The sequence below is a fragment of the Gorilla gorilla genome, chromosome 9 (assembly GCF_029281585.2).
Source record: "Gorilla gorilla gorilla isolate KB3781 chromosome 9, NHGRI_mGorGor1-v2.1_pri, whole genome shotgun sequence".
NCBI lineage: Eukaryota > Metazoa > Chordata > Mammalia > Primates > Hominidae > Gorilla > Gorilla gorilla.
This window is the reverse complement of record NC_073233.2, coordinates 40,068,540-40,090,240: the sequence shown is the minus strand read 5'-3', so window position 1 is coordinate 40,090,240 and position 21,701 is coordinate 40,068,540. Positions and strand designations below refer to the sequence as shown.

Here is a 21,701-nt window from a genome sequence, read left to right as displayed (position 1 = left end):
AGCTCTTTTTAAAAAATTATACTTTACGTTCTGGGGTACATGTGCACAACGTGCAGGTTTGTTACATAGGTATACATGTGCCATGGTGGTGTGCTGCACCCATCAACTTGTCGTTTACATTAGGTATTTCTCCTAATGCTATCCCTCCCCCACCCCCCAACTCCCGACAGGCCCCGGTGTCTGATGTTCCCCTCCCTGTGTCCATGTGTTCTCATTGTTTAACTCCCACTGACAAGTGAGAACATGTGGTGTTTGGTTTTCTCTTCTTGTGTTACTTTGCTGAGAATGATGGTTTCCAGTTTCATCCATGTCCCTGCAAAGGACATGAACTCATCCTTTTTCCTGCAAAGAACTATAACTCATAGTATTCCATGGTGTATATGTGCCACATTTTCTTTATCCAGTCTATCATTGATGGGCATTTGGGTTGGTTCCAAGAATTTGCTATTGTGAACAGTGCCGCAATAAACATACATGTGCATGTGTCTTTATAGTAGAATGATTTATAATCCTTTGGATATATACCCAGTAATGGGATTGCTGGGTCAAATGTTCTAGATCCTTGAGGAGTCACCATACCATCTTCCACAATGGTTGAACTAATTTACACTCCCACCAACAGTGTAAAAGCGTTCCTGTTTCTCCACATCCTCTCCAGCATCTGTTGTTTGCTGACTTTTTAATGATCGCCATTCTAACTGGCGTGAGATGGCATCTCATTGTGGTTTTGATTTGCATTTCTCTAATGACCAGTGATGGTGAGCATTTTTTCATAAGTTTGTTGGCTGCATAAATGTCTTCTTTTGAGAAGTGTCTGTTTATATCCTTCACCCACTTTTTGATGGAGTTGTTTGTTTTTTCTTGTAAATTTGTTTATTTGTAGATTCTGGATATTAGCCCTTAGTCAGATGGATAGATTGCAAACATTTTCTCCCATTCTTTAGGTTGCCTTTTCACTCTGCTGACAGTTTCTTTTGCTGTGCAGAAGCTCTTTAGTTTAATTAGATCCCATTTGTCTATTTTGGCTTTTGTTGCCATTGCTTTTGGTGTTTTAGTCATGAAGTCTTTGTCCATGCCTATGTCCTGAATGGTATTGCCTAGGTTTTCTTCTAGGGTTTTCATGGTTTTAGGTCTTACATTTAAGTCTTTAATCCATCTTAAGTTAACTTTTGTGTAAGGTGTAAGGAAAGGATCCAGTTTCAGCTTTCTGCATATGGCTAGCCAGTTTTCTCAGAACCATTTATTAAATAGGGAATCCTTTCCCTGTAGCTTGTTTTTGCCAGGTTTGTCAAAGATCAGATGGTCGTAGATGTGTGGTGTTATTTCTGAGGCCTTTGTTCTGTTCCATTGGTCTATATATCTGTTTTGGTACCAGTACCATGCTGTTTTGGTTACTGTAGCCTTGTAGTATAGTTTGAAGTCAGGTAGCATGATGCCTCCAGCTTTGTTCTTTTGGCTTATGATTGTCTTGGCTATGCGGGCTCTTTTTTGGTTCCATATGAAATTTAAAGTAGTTTTTTCCAATTCTGTGAAGAAAGTCAGTGGTAGCTTGATGGGAATAGCATTGAATCTATAAACTACTTTGGGCAGTGTGGCCATTTTCATGATATTGATTCTTCCTATCCATGAACATGGAATTTTCTTCCATTTGTTTATGTCCTCTTTTATTTCCTTGAGCAGTGGTTTGTAGTTCTCCCTGAAGAGGTCCTTCACATCCCTTGTGAGTTAGATTTCTAGGTATTTTATTCTTTTTATAGCAATTGTGAATGGGAGTTCACTCATGATTTGGCTGTTTGTCTGTTATTGGTGTATAGGAATGCTTGTGATTTTTGCACATTGATTTTGTATCCTGAGACTGCTGAAGTTGCTTATCAGCTGAAGGAGATTTTGTGCGGAGACGATGGGATTTTCTAAATACACAATCATGTCATCCGCAAACAGACAATTTGACTTCCTTTTTTCCTAATTGAATACCCTTTATTTCTTTCTGTTGCCTAATTGCCCTGGCCAGAACTTCCAATATTGTGTTGAATAGGAGTGGTGAGAGAGGGCATCCTTGTCTTGTGCCAGTTTTCAAGGGGAATGCTTCCAGTTTTTGCCCATTCAGTATGATATTGGCTGTGGGTTTGTCATAAATAGCTCTTATTATTTTGAGATACATTCCATCAATATCTAGTTTATTGAGAGTTTTTAGCATGAAGGGCTGTTGAATTTTGTCGAAGGCCTTTTCTGTGTCTATTGAGATAATCGTGGTTTTTGTCTTGGTTCTGTTTATGTGATGGATTATGTTTATTGATTTGCATATGTTGAACCAGCCTTGCATCCCAGGGATGAAGCCGACTTGATTGTGGTGAATGAGCTTTTTGATGTGCTGCTGGATTCAGTTTGCCAGTATTTTATTGAGGATTTTCACATAGATGTTCATGAGGGATATTGGCCTAAAATTTTTTGTTGTTGTTGTGTCTCTGCCAGGTTTCGGTGTCAGGATGATGCTGGCCTCATAAAATGAGTTAGGGAGGATTCCCTCTTTTTCTATTGATTGGAATAGTTTCAGAAGGAATGGTACCAGCTCCTCTTTGTACCTCTGGTAGAATTCAGCTATTAATCCATCTGGTCCTGGACTTTTTTTGGTTGGTAGGCTATTAATTATTGCCTTAATTTCAGAACCTGTTATTGGTCTGTTCAGAGATTCGACTTCTTCCTGGTTTAGTCTTGGGAGGGTGTATGTGCCCAGGAATTTATCCATTTCTTCTAGATTTTCTAGTTTATTTGCGTAGAAGTGTTTATAGTATTCTCTGATGGTAGTTTGTATTTCTGTGGGATTGGTAGTGATATCTCCTTTATCATTTTTTATTGTGTCTATTTGATTCTTCTCTCTTTCCTTCTTTATTAGTCTGGCTAACAGTCTATTCTGTTGATCTTTTCAAAAAACTAGCTCCTGGATTCATTGATTTTTTGAAGGGTTTTTTGTGTCTCTATCTCCTTCACATCTGCTCTGATCTTAGTTATTTCTTGTCGTCTGTTAGCTTTTGAATTTGTTTGCTCTTGCTTCTCTAGTTCTTTTAATTGTGATGTTAGGGTGTCAATTTTAGATCTTTCCTGCTTTCTCTTGTGGGCATTTAGTGCTATAAATTTCCCTCTACACACTGCTTTAAATGTGTCCCAGAGATTCTGGTAATTCGTGTCTTTGTTCTCATTGGTTTCAAAGAACATCTTTATGTCTGCCTTCATTTCATTATTTACCCAGTAATTCAGGAGCAGGTTGTTCAGTTTCCATGTAGTTGTGCGGTTTTGAGTGGGTTTCTTAATCCTGAGTTCTAATTTGATTGCACTGTGTTCTGAGAGACAGTTTGTTGTGATTTCTGTTCTTTTACATTTGCTGAGGAGTGTTTTACTTCCAATTATGTGGTCAATTTTAGAATAATTACCATGTGGTGCTAAGAAGAATGTATATTCTGTTGATTTGGGATGGAGAGTTCTGTAGATGTCTGTTAGGTCCACTTGGTGCAGAGCTGAGTTCAAGTCCTGGATATCCTTGTTAATTTCCTGTCTTTTGATCTGTCTAATATTGACAGTGGGGTGTTAAAGTCTCCCACTATTATTGTGTGGAAGTCTAAGTCTCTTTGTAGGTCTCTAAGAACTTGCTTTATGCGTCTAGGTGCTCCTGTGTTGGGTGCATATATATTTAGGATAGTTAGCTCTTCTTGTTGCATTGATCCCCTTACCATTATGTAATGCCCTTCTTTATCTCTTTTGATCTTTGTTGGTTTAAAGTCTTTTATCAGAGACTAGGATTGCAACCCCTGCTTTTTTTGCTTTCCATTTGCTTGGCAGATCTTAATTCATTGTGAGTAGCCTTCCACGTCCATTACTTTTCCTGGCTATGCAGTTCCCCACCATGGAAGTGTATACTCATTTCCTTATTGTTGGATGTGTGTATCACTAAATTTTTGCTATTTTAAAGAATGTTTGTATACCCTTGACTATTTCTTATTCCTGTGATGAAAGGCCTACTTGGAGCTCCCATTACGGAAATGACTTTAGAGTCAACTTACGTACCACCCAGGAAAGCCTGCCGTTCCTTCATCATGGGGGAAGACTTGTTCCTACATATCTTCTTTGAGGGATTTTTCAGTTGTGCGTTCTTTAGAATGATTAAAAATCATTCAGAACAATAGCAGTATTATTAGAACAGTCGTTAGGGACAAACCCACCGTTATTAATGAATCCTGAAATGTTTGGAAAGGAGTTGAGTGTTGATGCTTTCTGAGTGTATCTTGCATTTAAGTGCTTGGTTTGGGTGGAATGGCAACACTTTTGGTTCATTTACCATCTTATCTACACTTAACTTATGGGCATCTTCTTTTTTTTTTTTTTTTTCCTTAAAATGGAGGGTGTTTTAGTCTAGGGAGTAGTTTTACCAAAAGATAGATGATCTATGACTACTAGAAAAGGAACATTGTCATGTGTGAATTTTCCTGATGTTTCTGATTGTAAAAGTAATACTTGGTTAATTATAGAATATTTGGGGAAAGGATGGCAAAAAGTAAAGGATCAGGAAGAAAAATAAAAAGCCATAAATGATCTTGCTTAGTGTTAGTTACCATCTACATTGTAGGGCATTTATAAAATAGCCTTGAAACAATCAGCTGTTTCTTTTTCTGCCTCCCGCCCTCCTCCGCCCCCCATACACATACACACACTCCATATGAACGTTTTGCTCTTGGAAATTCATATTTTGGCAGTGGTTCATAAAGGCCTGGTCTTATTTTGATCGAACAGCCCGACCTTGGCATCTACACATAGCTACTTCCTTTCTCTGCTGTCTTGGCTTCCCCTGCAGCATGTCATGGGATCAGCTGTAGCAACAACCAGCCAGTCATGTGGAACTGAGGCTAAGACTTGACACTCCCCACCCATCCCAGAAAACTGAGGGCTTCCTTAGGTTTGATGCCTGAGGTCTCCCCTGCTCATTCAACCCAGGGTGTTTCTCTGGCTTCCTCACCTCACATCACCCTCTGTCTGCCTTCCCACCCTTCACCCCCCAACACTCCCTCCCCACGCAATTTCTTCCTCAAGTAACCTCATTACTCCTGAGTAGCACTAACAGTGGCCACAGCTTTTTGAGTGCCATCTTTGGCCGGGCATTGTGCTATGCAGTACACGTAACTATCTCCATGCTTACTAGCCAAAGTGTGATCAGAGGTTAACATGTAGCAAAGAGGTGACAGAGCCAGAACTATCTGGCCTTGTTCGGAGGCCTCCAGATTGGACTGGAATGCCTGTGCTCTGAACACTTTCATTGTGTTCTTCCTGCTTTCTTAGCAGGCCACTTCTTTCTAAGGTACTTCAAAGAACAGCTCCCCATCAGGGACCCTGTGTGTTGTGGCAGTGTGATTTATGTCAAGGACCATTCCAAGGGAAGTGTCCTGAACCGGCAGCTCCTGCCAGCCTGACACCTTTCCAGTGCCTAACCCGAGTCAGGAGATTCCTTCCTTCCTCCTTCCATGGGGATGCCTGACATTGTAGCTACATTGGGTTTTTGTTTGTTTGTTTGGAGAGAGGGTCTTGCTGTGTCACCCAGGCTGGAGTGCAGCGGCACAGTCACAGCTCACTGTAGCCTTGACCTCCTGGGCTCAAGCGATCCTCCCACCTCAGCCTCCCAAGTAGCTGGGACTACAGTTATGTGCCACCACACCAGTCTAATTTTTTTTTAATGTTTTTATTTTTGTAGAGACAGGGTCTCACTATAATACCCAGGCTCCAATCATGCTATGCTTAACTTTTAGGAAGTGTCTGGAGCTCTCTGTTTGGGGACCTCAGACCAATACCTTCCTCTCCCTGCTCACTTGTAGCAGTTCCTTGTATACTGGAGCCCTGTCTAACCTGAGTCTATAAATCACCCTTCCTACTCAGAAACCCCTGAAAATGGGGAACCAAGCAAGCCGCTGGATGTGCTGGAGCCCAGGTCTCCTGGGAAGGTCCACATGGGGGATGGTGTCCCGTAGCAGGCTGTAGGTTTCAGAGCCCAGCGGGTGGTGGGGAGCCCTCAATTTGTAAGGAAAGGCCAGATGACGATTGTCTTTCTTCCTGGTTCCTCACATATCATAAAACCACCTCTTTCTCATCTCCACCACCCCCATCTCCAGGCTTGACTCACTGATTGTTTTCTTTTTTGGACAATGTCAGACCCTGCCCTTTTCCTGGAACTTCTCAGTCCTCCACTGGCCTGCGTCAGCAAATTCCTAAGTAGCAGATGACCTTCAAGATGTGTGATGATTCCACAGAACTTGGAAGGAAGGGACAGGAATGATTGTCAGGATTGTCAGTTCCCCAGGGAACTCTGCATTTCTGACTTAGGGAAGGTAGATGACTCACCCTTCCAAGAACCCATCTGTCTGTCCGGGCCTGTGGGGCTCTGGAGAATAGAATATGGAGTACCCTGGTTTACAGGCACTGCCACCTCCTTATTTCAGGATGGGTTCAGGGATGTAGGGTTGGAGTTGGGAGATTTCTTAGTTCTGCTATGGATGCTTTGTACTTAGGCAAGTTCAAAACCTCCCCAAGCTTTGGCTTCTTTACTGGGTAAAGTAGGGTTGGAGGCATTTCAGGCTTCCCTTCTTCTCACCTGATGCTATCACTACACATCTAGGCATTCACGTAATGGAAACTTACAAAGTTGCTCAATACCTCTCTTCATGTCCCCAAAGAAAGCAAGCAAGTGTCCCCATTATACTTCTTACAGTGAGGAGCCAGAGCTTCCAGGTATGCTAAGCCATTGCTCCCTGTTCCACTGCTGAATGCATGCTGGTGCCTTCCAGAGTCACCTCTTTGTTCTGATTCACTTAGTGCTGTGGCTCCGAGAAGTGGCCCTCTCTTTCAGCCAGCAGCTTGGGGTGGGGCCAGTAGAGTGGGAACCACAGTGGCTGTATGAGTCAATTTGCTCATATTGTCATTTGACTCACTGACCCTGATGGGGAAGATAGTGTTATTCCCACAGTGTGGTAGTACACACTGGGGCTTATAGGGACTGAGCCTACTCAAGGGTATATGGTGCTGTGGGTCAGAGCTGGGGCATGGCCCAGGGATTCAGTGTGCCTTGACTCCCCCTGTAAATGTTCCTCTCAGAAGCCTCCTTGGCCTTCCAGCCCTTGGTTTTTGAGACAACCAGCAGTCATTTGTTGGTTCCTGACATTCCCTCCTGTCCCTTCCTTCCAGGTTATGTGGACAATCACAATGGGAATCCAAGGAGGGTCTGTCCTGTTCGGGCTGCTGCTCGTCCTGGCTGTCTTCTGCCATTCAGGTGAGTGCTTCAGTCTCAGGACATGGATCTAGGCTGCCTTGGCCATGAACTCCCTTCTTAAGCCTCAGTTTCAGCCCCAGCTGCTCCTCCAGGCCTGGCTTTGGTTCTTTTGCCTTCCAGTGTTACAGGTCTGGGGTTGTATGACAGCTCCTTCCTATGTTATGACCTTGTCCTCAGTGGGGCATCTTCCTGAGTTACAGCCCGTCCTGAGTTACAACGTGGCTTTTGGCAGGGGTGGGTCAACACTCGGCGGCTGAAGTTTCACTTCTGTCACCATAAGCCGCTTGGGGACACCAATGGATACCGTTCTTAGAGTGCTGTGCAAGTCCCTTTGGGGTCCACTCTGCTTAGAGCCGTCTGAGCTCAGTCCTTCTGCTCTGAGGCTCCTCCTATGTTTTAATGATGATGATGGTCATAGTGACAGCAGCAGCAGCTAACTAACCCTGAAGCATTTATGTGCCAGTCACTACTCTAAGCATTTTACGTGTATTTGCTTATTTAATCCTCATGCCAACCTGATGGAGTTGGTGGTATTTTTATCCTTGTTTTACAAGCAACAAGATTGAGGCCTCCCCAAAATTAATAACTTGTCAAATAACACACAGAAGTGGTACACGGGAATGTGAACACACAGTCTGGCAACAGAGTCCCTGCTCTTCCCTCCTGCTCCAGGCCATCTGTCACTGGGCCACCCCCTCCCCTCAGCCACCCCTCCCCTGGTTGCCGGAGGAAATTGTGTGCTTCTGAGTCAACTTCTATAACAGTGGAAACACACATGCTTCATTGTAAACATCAAATGTGGTTGTCTGCCTGTGTCATGTGGGTATAATATCTTGGCCACTGCTGGTTTTTTGTTTTTTATAAATATGGTTGGTGGGGGGAGCAGAAAAGAAAGTGGCAATACAATGAGCAATTTAAAAAAAGATTTCCACACCACTGTAGCATGTCTTAGAATATTAACAGCAACCATATATTGACTGTTTATTGTTTACTGGGGACTGTGCCAGAGCCTGTCTCATTTAAATCCGTCCAGCCATCCCGGGAGGTCGGTACTGTTACCTCCCATATTACAGCTGAGGAAATGAAGGCAAAGTAGTAACTTGCCCCAGGACACACTTTAATATGTTCTCCCTTTCTGAGCAGAAAGAGAAGTCATGGCACCCCTTCTTCCCCACCTTCCGTGATTCTAGCCAGGGTGCACTGTAATGTGGTTCACCTGTGTTGCAACACTATATTTTTTCTATAATTATTTTTTATTTATTCATTTTTCTTGGTTCCTTCTTTTTTTCTGTCTCTGCTGCTTAAGTTGGAATATTTTCTAGAATTTTAATAGCCCAGTGACATCCTACTTCCAGCAGTCTGCATTTGTTTATGGAGCAAGCTTGGGACCATCAGCTTCTCTGTGACAAGTCTTGGGGTGCGCTTCAGCCCTTTCTCAGAGAATTGAGATGTGAAGCTCACACGCCCACAGATGAGAGGCCTTCTTTGCTGCTGCCCAAAAGGGTCTCAGGACCCTGCAGGGGAACTTTCCTCTGAGCTCTGCCTCTTATGGCCCAGGGGAAATCTCGTCTACCCTGGCTTAGTGGCTAAAATATCAAACCGTTGTCCACTGACCTATTGCTTGTTTTTTTTGTTTGTTTTTTTCAGGGGGATGGAGTCTCACTCTGTCGCCCAGGCTGGAGCGCAGTGGCACGATCTCAGCTCACTGCAACCTCCGTGTCCCAGGTTCCAGCGATTCTCCTGCCTCAGTCTTCTGAGTAGCTGGGATTACAGGAGCATGCCACTATGCCTGGCTAATTTTTGTATTTTTTTATTTATTTTTTAATTTTTGTATTTTTAGTAGAGGCGGGCTTTCACCATGTTGGCCAGGCTGGTCTGGAATTCCTGACCTCAAATGAGCCACCTACCTCAGCCTGCCAAAGTGTTGGGATTACAGGCGTGAGCCATTGCACCTGGCACTGTTGCTTGTTTTTGACCTCAGTTTCCACCATAATCTGGAGTTTCCTTCTCTTCCCACTCAGGTCAATTAGAAGAACATCATGGTTAACCAAGCTTGGATTTTAGAACTGACAGCCTGAGTTTGAGCTCAGCTCGGTCACTTAGTAGCTGTGTGGCTTTGAACAAGTTAGTTAACATCTTAGTCTTAGTTTTCTCTTGCAAGGTGGGGATGAAGATAATTGAGCCTGCTTCTCTTAACAATCCTATGAAGAGCTTAGCACATCGATGCACATATATTTGAACACTGAATGAACATGTTTGCCATGAATATTTTTGCCCACAGACGTTCCAACCATGGGTTTTAGCCTTTCCTTCTAAAGGTTTCTTAAGAGGCCAAATGAGCCCGGGATCTAGCCAGCACAAAAATCCATGTCTACAGGTAACCTTTTAAAATGGCCCTCAAACATGGCCAGTCTCAAGAACAACACCCTTCATCTTAGACTCTTTTCATTTCATGCGTGTGAATACATGTCTGGCACAAGGAAGGGACCAAAGAAAAATTGCATCTTTGCGCCTTCTCCTTGTGGCTTCCCTCTCACACGGGCATGACAGCCACAGGCTGACAGTGGGGGAGAACAAACAAAGCTTGGTGGATAGGGCCCTGCCCACAGGCCCCAGGGCTGCCGCCAGCTCTGCTGCTTTGTAGCCAGGTGTCCTTGTGTGAGTCACATCACCTCTCCAGACATCTGTCTTGTCATCTGCAAAAAAGTGGGGAAGGAGGAGGTTGGTTTTTATTTTATTTTATTTTATTTATTTTTTAGACATGGCCTCGCTCTGTCTCCCAGGCTGGAGTGCAGTGGTGCAAGCTTGGCTCACTGTACCCTCCACCTCCCAAGCTCAAGTGATTCTCATGCCTTAGCCTCCTGAATAGCTGGGATTACAGGCATGTACCACCATGCCCGGCTAATCTTTGTATATTTTGTAGAGGCGAGGTTTCACCGTGTTGGCCAGGGTGGTCTCAAACTCCTGGCTACAAGTGATCCACCCACCTCGGCCTCCCAAAGTGCTGGGATTATAGGTGTGAGCCACCACACCTGGCCTAGTTTGTTGTTGTTGTTGTTTTTTAAAACTAATATTTCAAGGCATTAAGCTGGAACCTTCACAAGTCAGAGGATCCTCTATTGGGTAGGATTTCACACCTGTGAGGGCAGGCATGGCTATTTCAGATGCTCTAGAGAACTGGGTTCCTGTCTGTGCACAGAAAGTGAGGACCCACCTTCCTTCCACTGGACTTTCCACTGAAAAATCTATTTCCATGGTGATAAACCTAGGCTTCAGCCTTAGAACTAGAAGTCAGCTGTTGGGCTCTAAAACCCACACTTGGTTTAACCATGACATTCTTTTGTGAGATTTTACGTGTTTCATCTTTGAAAATGTCTTTTCATAGAGGTAGGTACTGCCAAATACTGATTACATGGTAGAAGTCATATGGCATGAAGATAGTTTATCTCTGATGATGGAAATGGGGGTATCCATACAAACCAGGAAGATTTCCTTCCAACTCTTGCTTCCTCATTCTCTCCCCATCACACGTGTGGACTGTAACTCATCTTTTTCTTGTCACTGTTGTTACAAAAATGGAGAAGGAAAAATAACCCAGCAAAAACTGACAGCTAGCAAGGATGAGTGCTAAGAATTGACTGGGAGCAATAATTGTTTTTCAAACTAGGGAACTGGAGGCAATTTGCTTCTGATGTAAGATGACCCTCACGTTGTGTCTGCTGGTACCCAGCTGTCCTATGCCCATGGGTTTAAGTGCACAGCTGTTGTCTTGTCTTTGACAGTGTGTACTCCTGGCATTCGGTCAGTCCCTTAGAAGGGGGTAGTTCAGTAATGATACCCTATCCCAGAGGTTATCAGACTTTTTCTGTACAGGACCAGATAGCAATTTTTTTTTTTTTAAAGAGAGTTTCGCTCTGTCACCCAAGCTGGAGTGCAGTGGTGCAATCTTGGCTCACTGCAACCTCTGCCTCCTGGGTTCAAGCGATTCTCCTGCCTCAGCCTCCCAAGTAGCTGGGATTATAGGTGTGCACCACCATGCCTGGCTAATTTTTGTATTTTTAGTAGAGATGGGGTTTCGCTATGTTGGCCAGGCTGGTGTCTAAACTCCTGACCTCAGGTGATCCACCCTCCTCGGCATCCCTAAGTGCTGGGATTACAGGTGTGAGCCACTGCACCTGGCCCAGATAGTAAATATTTTAAGCTTTGCAGGCCAAGAGGCAAAATCAAGGGTATTATGAGACTTACCTCAATAATAAGAGAAGAAACAAAATTTTCACAGATTTTTTAATTGACAAAATTCACAACATAATTATTGTGTCCAGCATAATAATACACATCTACTAATGAGGGGAATAGATTTCTTTTTAGGGGGATAACCATTTGCTTAATTGGGGTTCAAAATTAGTGTTCCCTCGCATCAAATCAATTGCAGATGTTCATCTATTAATACTAATCGGTGATGACATTTTACATATTTCATTTTGAAAATGTATTTTCATGCAGATAGGTATTGCCAGACGCTGATCATCAACCCACGAGGATGTGATTTAATTGGGCATATTCATTGCTTGGAAGACACTTATAGAATTCTGTTTGTTTCTGGGTAATTTCATCTTACCACATCATTACATTGCAGACTAATCTCCTTCCAGTTGCAGGTTAGGAGGAAGCTTCTCAATTGCACAGTTAGATGGATTTTCAAATGTGGATATTTCTTTTGTGCTTGCATCAGGGTCCAAAAAATGTTGCTGGAACTGTAGTTTGAATTTGGAAAGATATAACTGCTATACATTTGTGCGGGAGTGGAAGTATACCACAAGTTGCTGACTTTGGGCCCATATTAATGGAGATGGTGGGCTGCCAGGGGACAAGTCAGTGCTGCTTTAAGAGATCCTGACTTTCTTCCTGATTCTAGGTCATAGCCTGCAGTGCTACAACTGTCCTAACCCAACTGCTGACTGCAAAACAGCCGTCAATTGTTCATCTGATTTTGATGTGTGTCTCATTACCAAAGCTGGTAAGAGCCTCCCCTGTCTGTCTCCTAAATGTAATGGGGTAATAAGTGCCTGGGAAAAAAACTGTGCCACTGTAATCCTCATTAGGCTTGCATCAAGTAATAGCTACCATTTATTAGCATCAGGTGTGTATTGGGCTAAGCACTTTCTTCATACATTTTAAATTTAATGTTTTGCACTTACTTCTAAGGGTGATCTTTTATTTCCATTTGATAAATGTGGAAATGGAGGCTCAGATTAAGCAAGAAATTATGGTTAAGTAACCGACTCAGGAATTGAACATGGAAGTCCATCTGATTCCAAAGCTTGTGCTCTTTTACAGCAGCCCTGTGCTGCCTCCCAGACCTTGGAGAACCTACTGTGTGCCCAGCAGAGGGTTAGGAGCTAGGGATGCAAAGATAAAGAAAGGACACATACAATTAAAATTATGACAAAGGCCTGTTTGGCTGTCCTAAATGTCATTATATATGCCTCTGTCTCATTCCATGGGGTATCTGGTATATTCAGAGTCCTGAGGAGACTCAAGCTGAGCTCAAAGGACAAGTAGGAGGTAAGAGGGCTAAGAAGGGAAGGGTGTGCCTGGGAGGGGCAACAGCAGGTGCCAGGGCTTGGTAGCCTCAGAGCAAGGTGCTCATGAATGTGGGAGTGGGCAATGCTAACATGCACAAGTCCTGTCCAGTCTGCATTTTCCAAATTTGTTAGACTACAGAATATTCACCTCCATCAACCCTGTTAAAATAGAGTTTAGGAAGTGGTAGACAGAGGAAAGAAACCAGCAAAGACATGCCCTCTGTTCTTGCTGGGGTATGGTTCTGGATAGAATCGATGTGTGCAAATGATGCCAGCGAGGAATGGCAGTTTCAGAATGTTCTTAGTGTCCAAGGTAAAACCTCAGGCTTAGATTTCTAAGAGATTAATAATAAAAACACTGCACAAGGTTATTTGTACTCTTAGGCCTTCTACACCAGCTCCCCCCAGTGTCAACATCAAGAAATGGTGAACATGTCAGGTAAACTCAGAAAAGCCTTGGGACACCCACATGTTCAGAAAAACCTGAGATAAAGATAACTTCCCCAGAAAGGAGAAATTCCTCAATAACTAAAGACAAATTATAGTTACCCTGTCTAAAAAAACAGGGGCATCTGATAATTTTGATATATTTAGCTGGATTTGATAAATTTGATATAGTTTAGCTGGATTGCAGCTAAAACTCCAAACCTTCCATTCAGAGCTCTTGATTCTGTAGGGGACTAGTCCCTCTGCCCCCACTGGAAGACCATGTTCATTCACTGTTAATGTAGGAAGCGTAGTAAGGCCCCTAGAGAGAACATGGTCATTATGTACGAGCACAGAAGACTTGGCTCTTTAGCTTGATCAACTGTGTCTCTTGGACTCCTCACTACTAAGTATAATTAAACTAAGTATCGTTTCCAAATGAGACGATAAGGGCAATTACTATGTGTTGAGTGAATATTACAGCAGCAATTAGAGCTCTGACTTCTGTCCTGCCACCAGCTAGCTCTCTGCACCTCTGTTTTTCAGTTATGAAATGTATGTGTTGGACAGCAGAGGTAGGGAGGAGAGGAAAGGAGGTCAAAGCCAAGATCTTTTTCCAGCTCTTAAATCCCAAAATTTCTTATAAGTGGTTAATGTAAACAAAAATGAGACACACCTATTAAAATGGCCAAACTCCAAAACTCTGACAACTCCAGATGCTGGTGAGGATGTGGAACAATGGGAACTTTGTTTTTTTGGGTTTTTTTTTTCGTTTTTGAGACAAGGTCTTGCTCTGTCACCTAGGCTAGAGGGCAGTGGTGCAATCTTGGCTCACTGCAACCTCTGCCTCCAGGGTTCAAGTGATTCTCATGCCTCAGCCTCCTGAGTAATGGGATTACAGGCATAAGCCACCATGCCCAGCTAATTTTTGTATTTTTAGTAGAGACAGGGTTTCACTATTTTGCTCAGGCTCATCTCAAACTCCTGGGCTCAAGTGATCTGCCTGCCTCGGCCTCCCAAAGTGCTGGGATTACAGGCGTGAGCTACCATGCCCAGCGGCAGCGGGAACTTTGATTCATTCCTAGTGGGAATGCAAACCAGTATAGCTACTGTGGATGACAGTTTGGTAGTTTCTTACAAAACTAAAATATAACACAATATATAATACTTGATATTTTGATAATTATGTACAGTATATAATATTTTATAATAAATGTGTTACTGGTTTGTGTATTTACTATATTTTTTATCATGTTAGCATGTACTCCTTCTGCTTACTAAAAAAATTAACTATAAAACAGCCTCTCGGGAGGCTGAGGCAGAAGAATTGCTTGAATCCAGGAGGCGGAGGTTGCAGTGAGCCAAGGTCGTGCCATTGCACTCTAGCCTGGGTGACAGAACAAGACTGTCTCTACAAAAGAAAAAAAAAAAAAAAACAGCCTCAGCAGGCAGGTCCTTCAGAGGGTATTCCAGAAGAAGGCATTGCTCTCCTAGGACAGGACAGCCCCATGAGTATTCTTACCCCTAAGACCTTCCAGTGGGACAAGATGAAGAGGTGGAAAACAGTGATACTGATGATCCAGACCCTATGTAGGAACTAGGCTAATGTGTGTGCTTTTGTCTTCATTTTTAACAAAAACAAGAAAAGCTTTTAAAGTAAAAATTTTTTAAAATAAAAAGGCTTATAAAATAAGAATAGAAAGAAAATATTTTTGTGCCACTATATAACATGTTTGTGTTTTACCCTGTTTTATTACAAAGGTAAAAACATTTACAATTAAAAAATTTCTAAAGTAAAGTGGCAGTAAACTAGGGTTGATTTTTTAAAGTAAGCTTAGTGTGGACTAAATGTACAATATTTAAAACATCTACAGTAGTGTACAGCAATGTCCTAGGCCTTCACATTCGCCCACCACTCATTCACTGACTTCCAGTCTCACAAGCTCCATTCACGGTAAGTGCCCTGTACAGGTGTACCATTTTTAAAATATTTTGTATCATATTTTTACTGTACTTTTTCTATGTTTACATATGGTCAGATACACAAATATTTACCACTGCATTACAGTTGCCTACAGTATTCAGTATAGTAACTTGCTGTACAGGTTTGTAGCCTAAGAGCAATAGGACATACCACATAGCCTGAGTGTGTACTAGGCTATTCCATGTAAGTTTGTGTAACTACACACTATGACGTTTGCACAGCGACAGATACGATGGTGCTATACAAAGTAAGTCTAGAAGAGAGACAGGTTGGCTGCTAATTCAACCAATATTTACTGGCATCCTAGCAGTATAAACCATGGAAGTGTAAGCAAGGTTAAATGTACTTAGTCTTGAAGGAGCCTCTGATGACAGTGTCAAGTGGTCATTGCTGTAATGACGTTCTGAACAAGGGCCACATTTAAGGGTGCCTAGGACAGCTGAAGACTGTTGACTTTAGATAGACTTGAGCCAAAGTCTTCAAAAAGAGTGGGAAGGAGAAAACCTGTAACACTCCAGGGATTCTGATATAATCCACTTTTATGTGGATAATTCCGAGGCTGGCTTTGGTGAGAAGATTACCATTGTTAAGGCTGTTGTTTGAATAATAATTCAAATAAAGCACTTTGGTACGCTGCACGACACATAGTAAATGATTAATTGGTAGCAATTATTCATAAATTACTGTCTGTTCTCCCCAAGCTTCTAGGCTTCCCTAATTAAAATTCTGATAGCTTTAAAGCTTTTCAAGTTCCAATGCCTAATTACTGTTACAAAGCAGTAACTTGTCTGAATCACCAGCAGCCTCTAGTACAATACTAGAAGCTTCCAGTTATTTAGTTAAGACTTCAGCAACTAGAGCCATTTCTGGAATACTCTATCTGGACTCTGCCACTTGACTAAACTTCATTAAATTCCAATCCAGATACCCATCCCCTCAGAGGAGGAGGACAGGACAGTTATGCCTGCAGTTATAAACTGACAAGTGTTGTGTTCCAAGCTCTGCATGGAATTGGGTAAATTAGCTACAAGCCTGAAATAAGGAAGTATGCATCTGCATTTTTTTCTTTCCAGCACAGAAGATAAGAAACCAATTTCAGGGCAAGGACAAATACCTTCTTATACCCCAGTATCTAGCACATAGGCACTCAGTTATTTTTGGAGAAGAAAATCTACCATAATACCACTCTCTCAACTAATACATTTTTCACCTAACATGCTTTTTCTGAATATTAAAAAAACTGTGATAAGATACTTGGAGTATATACTTCTGGCCTTTATTTTCCTGTGTGCCCAAGGCTATTTTTCCAAAAATGGGACCATGATGGCGTGTTTTTTGTAGAAACTTTTCCAGTATTACTGAATAATCTAATGATTTTTAAAATGAAGTTTCAAATATTTTAAAAATAAATCATCCATGTGGCAAATTTAAAAAACTCAATAGAAACATAAACGAAGTGTATTCTTCCATGATGATAACACTATTAAATTACTTGGGAATCCTTCCAGAGAAAAATAAATGCACTTACCTCAATGTATATGTGCTTTATTTCCACAAATGGGTCACATTCTATACACTGTTCTGCATCTAGGGTTTTTATTGAGATATAATTCACAGACCAGAACATTTACATTTTAAAGTGTATGATTCAGTGGCTCTTAGTATATTTACAAGGTTGTATGACTTATCGCAACTGTCTAATTCCAGGATCTTTGTCACCTTGAAAAGAAACCTGTTAGCAGTCAGTCCTCATTCCTCCCTCCCACATGCCCCAGCAGTGACTGATCTACTTTCTGTCTTCATAGATTTGGCTCTCCTGGGCACTTCATATGCAAGGAATCATACAGTATTGTGGCACTTTGCGACTAGCTTTTTTTTCACTAAACATAATGTTTCCAAGGTTCACTCATGCTGTGGCATGTATCAGTACTTCATTCTGTTGTGGCCACATAGTATTCTATTGTGTGGATATACCACATTTTGTTTATCCATTCACCAGTAATGGACATATGGGTTGTTTCCACTTTTTAGCAGTTTTGAATCATGGTGCCATGAACATTCATGTGGAAACTTGTGTGTGAACGTAGTTTTCAATTCAAACTACGATAAGATACTTGGAGTGTATACATCTGGACTTTATTTTCCTGTGTGCCCAAGGCTATTTTTCCAAAAATGAGACCATGATGGCATGTTCTTGTAGAAACTTCCTGTATTACTGAATAATCTAATGATTTTTAAAATGAAGTTTCAAATATTTTAAAAATTATCCATGTGGCAAATTTGAAAAACTCAATAGAAACATAAACGAAGTGTATTCTTCTGTGATGATAACAGTATTAAATTACTTGGGAATCCTTCCAGAGAATGGCAGAAGTATATACACTTGTGAGTGGAATTGCTCAGTCAAATGGATAACTCTATCTTTAACTTTTTGCAGAAATGCCAAATTTGTCCAGAGTATCTATACCATTTTACATTCCCACCAGCAACGTTTGAGGGTTCCAATTTTTTCCACTTCCTTGCAACATTTGCTATTTACCATTTTCTTGATCTTAGCCATCCTAGTGAGTATAAAGTGGTATCTCACTGTGATTTTCATTTGCATGTTCCTAATGACTAATGATATCAAGCATCTTTTCATGTACTTATTGGCCATTTGAGAATCTTCTTTGGAGAAATGTTTATTCAAACCCTTTGCCCATTTTTTTTTAAAGAGGCAGGATCTTGCTTTGTTGCCTAGGCTGGAATGCAGTAGTACAATCATAGCTCACTGCAGCCTTAAAGTCCTGAGTCTGAGTGATCCTCCTGCCTCAGCCTCCCAAGTAGCTAAGACTAAAGGCGCAACACCCTGCCTGGCTAATTTATTTATTTTTTATTTTTGTAGAGTTGGGATACCACTATGTTGCCCAGGCTGGCCTCAGGCAATCCTCTCACTTCAGCCTCCTAAAGTGCTGGGATTACAGGTGTGAGCCATCACACTGGCCTCATTGTCCATATTTTAATTGGGTTAGTCTTTTTATTGTAGAGTTTAAGAATGTTTTCTATATCCTGGATACTATGCTCTTACATATGACTTTAAAAAAGAAATAGAGAGGGGGTCTTGCCATGTTGACCAGGCTGGTCTGAAACTTCTGGCCTCAAACAATTCTCCCATCTCAGCCTCCCAAAGTGTTGGGATTACAGGTGTGAGCCACCGCACCTGGTGGTTTACATGTGATTTGCAAACATTTTCTCCCTTTCTGTGAGTTATCTTTTTATTTTTTGATAATGTCCTTTGAAGTGCAAAAGTTTTAAATTTTGATGGAGTCCAGTTTACCTCTTTTTCTGCCCCCCTCACCTTTTTTTTTTTTTTTTTTTTAAATCAAGCTCCTTCCGTGTTGGCACTTGTAGGCCCATGTCATTTCTTATCTGCATGGAACTTGCATTGTAAGGAATTCTATTGTAATTTCTTTAACACTTTTTAAAAATTAATGGACTGGGTTTTTCAGGTTTTTTTCTGACCATTCTTGAGCATATATCTTATACATAGCTTTGGCTGGGCATGGTGGCTCACCCCTATAATTCTATCACTTTGGGAGGCTGAAGCAGGAGGGCCACTCGAGCCCAGGAGTTCAAGACCAGACGACCAGGCAAGAAAGTGAGACCTTATCTCTCTAAAAAAAAAAAAAAAGAAGAAGAAAGAAAAGGAAAAAATCCCCACGTAACTTCATAGCGTAAATTCTAAAAGTGGAATTGCTGGATCAAAGGGGGCATGTGTTTAAAATCTTGGCAGATATTACCAAATTTCCCTCTTAACAGTATAAATGCCTGTTCCTCCTCCGTCCCACCCCCATAACTATACTGGCTCTGATGAGACCTTGGTTTTCTGTAAAAGCTCTATTTAGAGGTGTATCATTATTTACTTAATTGTTCTCCTTTACAGCCCACCTGGGATGAGCATCTTGCCTAGATGTCTCTACTTGCACAGGATACATACGAAATAGAATTGAGGATTCAAAAGCAGATACAGAACTCTTCCCACTTACTTTCTTACCCTTGTGTGTGTCTCCCCACAGGGTTACAAGTGTATAACAAGTGTTGGAAGTTGGAGCATTGCAATTTCAACGACCTCGCAGCCCACTTGAAGGAAAATGAGCTAACGTACTCCTGCTGCAAGAAGGACCTGTGTAACTTTAACGAACAGCCTAAAAATGGTGGGACATCCTTATCAGAGAAAACAGTTCTTCTGCTGGTGACTCCATTTCTGGCAGCAGCCTGGAGCCTTCATCCCTAAGTCAACACCAGGAGAGCTTCTCCCAAACTCCACGTTCCTGCGTAGTCCGCTTTCTCTTGCTGCCACATTCTAAAGGCTTGATATTTTCCAAATGGATCCTGTTGGGAAAAAATAAAATTAGCTTGAGCAACCTGGCTAAGATAGAGGGGCTCTGGGAGGCTTTGAAGACCAGTCCTGTTTGCAGGGAAGCCCCACTTGAAGGAAGAAGTCTAAGAGTGAAGTAGGTGTGACTTGAACTAGATTGCATGCTTCCTCCTTTGCTCTTGGGAAGACCAGCTTTGCAGTGACAGCTTGAGTGGGTTCTCTGCAGCCCTCAGATTATTTTTCCTCTGGCTCCTTGGATGTAGTCAGTTAGCATCATTAGTACATCTTTGGAGGGTGGGGCAGGAGTATATGAGCATCCTCTCTCACATGGAACGCTTTCATAAACTTCAGGGCTCCCGTGTTGCCATGGAGGCATGCCAAATGTTCCATATGTGGGTGTCAGTCAGGGACAACAAGATCCTTAATGCAGAGCTAGAGGACTTCTGGCAGGGAAGTGCGGAAGTGTTCCAGATAGCAGGGCATGAAAACTTAGAGAGGTACAAGTGGCTGAAAATCGAGTTTTTCCTCTGTCTTTAAATTTTATATGGGCTTTGTTATCTTCCACTGGAAAAGTGTAATAGCATACATTAATGGTGTGTTAAAGCTATTTCCTTGCCTTTTTTTTATTGGAATGGTAGGATTTCTTGGCTTTGCCACACACAGTTACAGAGTGAACACTCTACTACATGTGACTGGCAGTATTAAGTGTGCTTATTTTAAATGTTACTGGTAGGAAGGCAGTTCAGGTATGTGTGTATATAGTATGAATGCAATGGGGACACCCTTTGTGGTTACAGTTTGAGGCTTCCAAAGGTCATCCTTAATAACAACAGATCTGCAGGGGTATGTTTTACCATCTGCATCCAGCCTCCTGCTAACTCCTAGCTGACTCAGCATAGATTGTATAAAATACCTTTGTAATGGCTCTTAGCACAGTCACAGATGTTTGAGGCTTTCAGAAGCTCTTTCTAAAAAATGATACACACCTTTCACAAGGGCAAACTTTTTCCTTTTCCCTGTGTATTCTAGTGAATGAATCTCAAGATTCAGTAGACCTAATGACATTTGTATTTTATGATCTTGGCTGTATTTAATGGCATAGGCTGACTTTTGCAGATGGAGGAATTTCTTGATTAATGTTGAAAAAAAACCCTTGATTATACTCTGTTGGACAAACCGAGTGCAATGAATGATGCCTTTCTGAAAATGAAATATAACAAGTGGGTGAATGTGGTTATGGCCGAAAAGGATAAGAACATATGCAGTATGCTTAATGGTAGCAACTGAAAGAAGACATCCTGAGCAGTGCCAGCTTTCTTCTGTTGATGCCGTTCCCTGAACATAGGAAAATAGAGACTTGCTTATCAAAACTTAGCATTACCTTGGTGCTCTGTGTTCTCTGTTAGCTCGGTGTCTTTCCTTACGTCAATAGGTTTTTTTTTTTTGGCCTGAGGAAGTACTGACCATGCCCACAGCCACTGGCTGAGCAAAGAAGCTCATTTCATGTGAGTTCTAAGGAATGAGAAACAATTTTGATGAATTTAAGCAGAAAATGAATTTCTGGGAACTTTTTTGGGGGCGAGGGGGTGGGGAATTCAGCCACACTCCAGAAAGCCAGGAGTCGACAGGTTTGGAAGCCTCTCTCAGGATTGAGATTCTAGGATGAGATTGGCTTACTGCTATCTTGTGTCATGTACCCACTTTTTGGCCAGACTACACTGGGAAGAAGGTAGTCCTCTAAAGCAGAATCTGAGTGCCACTAAATGGGGAGATGGGGCTGTTAAGCTGTCCAAATCAACAAGGGTCATATAAATGGCCTTAAACTTTGGGGTTGCTTTCTGCAAAAAGTTGCTGTGACTCATGCCATAGACAAGGTTGAGTGCCTGGACCCAAAGGCAATACTGTAATGTAAAGACATTTATAGTACTAGGCAAACAGCACCCCAGGTACTCCAGGCCCTCCTGGCTGGAGAGGGCTGTGGCAATAGAAAATTAGTGCCAACTGCAGTGAGTCAGCCTAGGTTAAATAGAGAGTGTAAGAGTGCTG

At 42.0% G+C, this 21,701-nt stretch overlaps 1 protein-coding gene across 2 annotated transcripts in view; it reads left to right on the top strand.

The window, feature by feature from the left end:
- CD59 (CD59 molecule (CD59 blood group)) overlaps positions 1-21,029 on the top strand; it is a 31,896-nt gene extending 10,867 nt beyond the window's left edge. For both annotated transcript variants that reach the window (XM_019036637.4, XM_019036638.4), the window contains 3 exons: positions 7,219-7,303; positions 12,219-12,320; positions 19,354-21,029. In XM_019036637.4, the coding sequence (XP_018892182.1) occupies positions 7,222-7,303; positions 12,219-12,320; positions 19,354-19,571 (402 nt within the window). In that variant the 5' untranslated portion in view covers positions 7,219-7,221 and the 3' untranslated portion in view covers positions 19,572-21,029. The remainder of the gene's footprint in view (positions 1-7,218; positions 7,304-12,218; positions 12,321-19,353) is intronic.
- Positions 21,030-21,701: the final 672 nt, after the last annotated feature.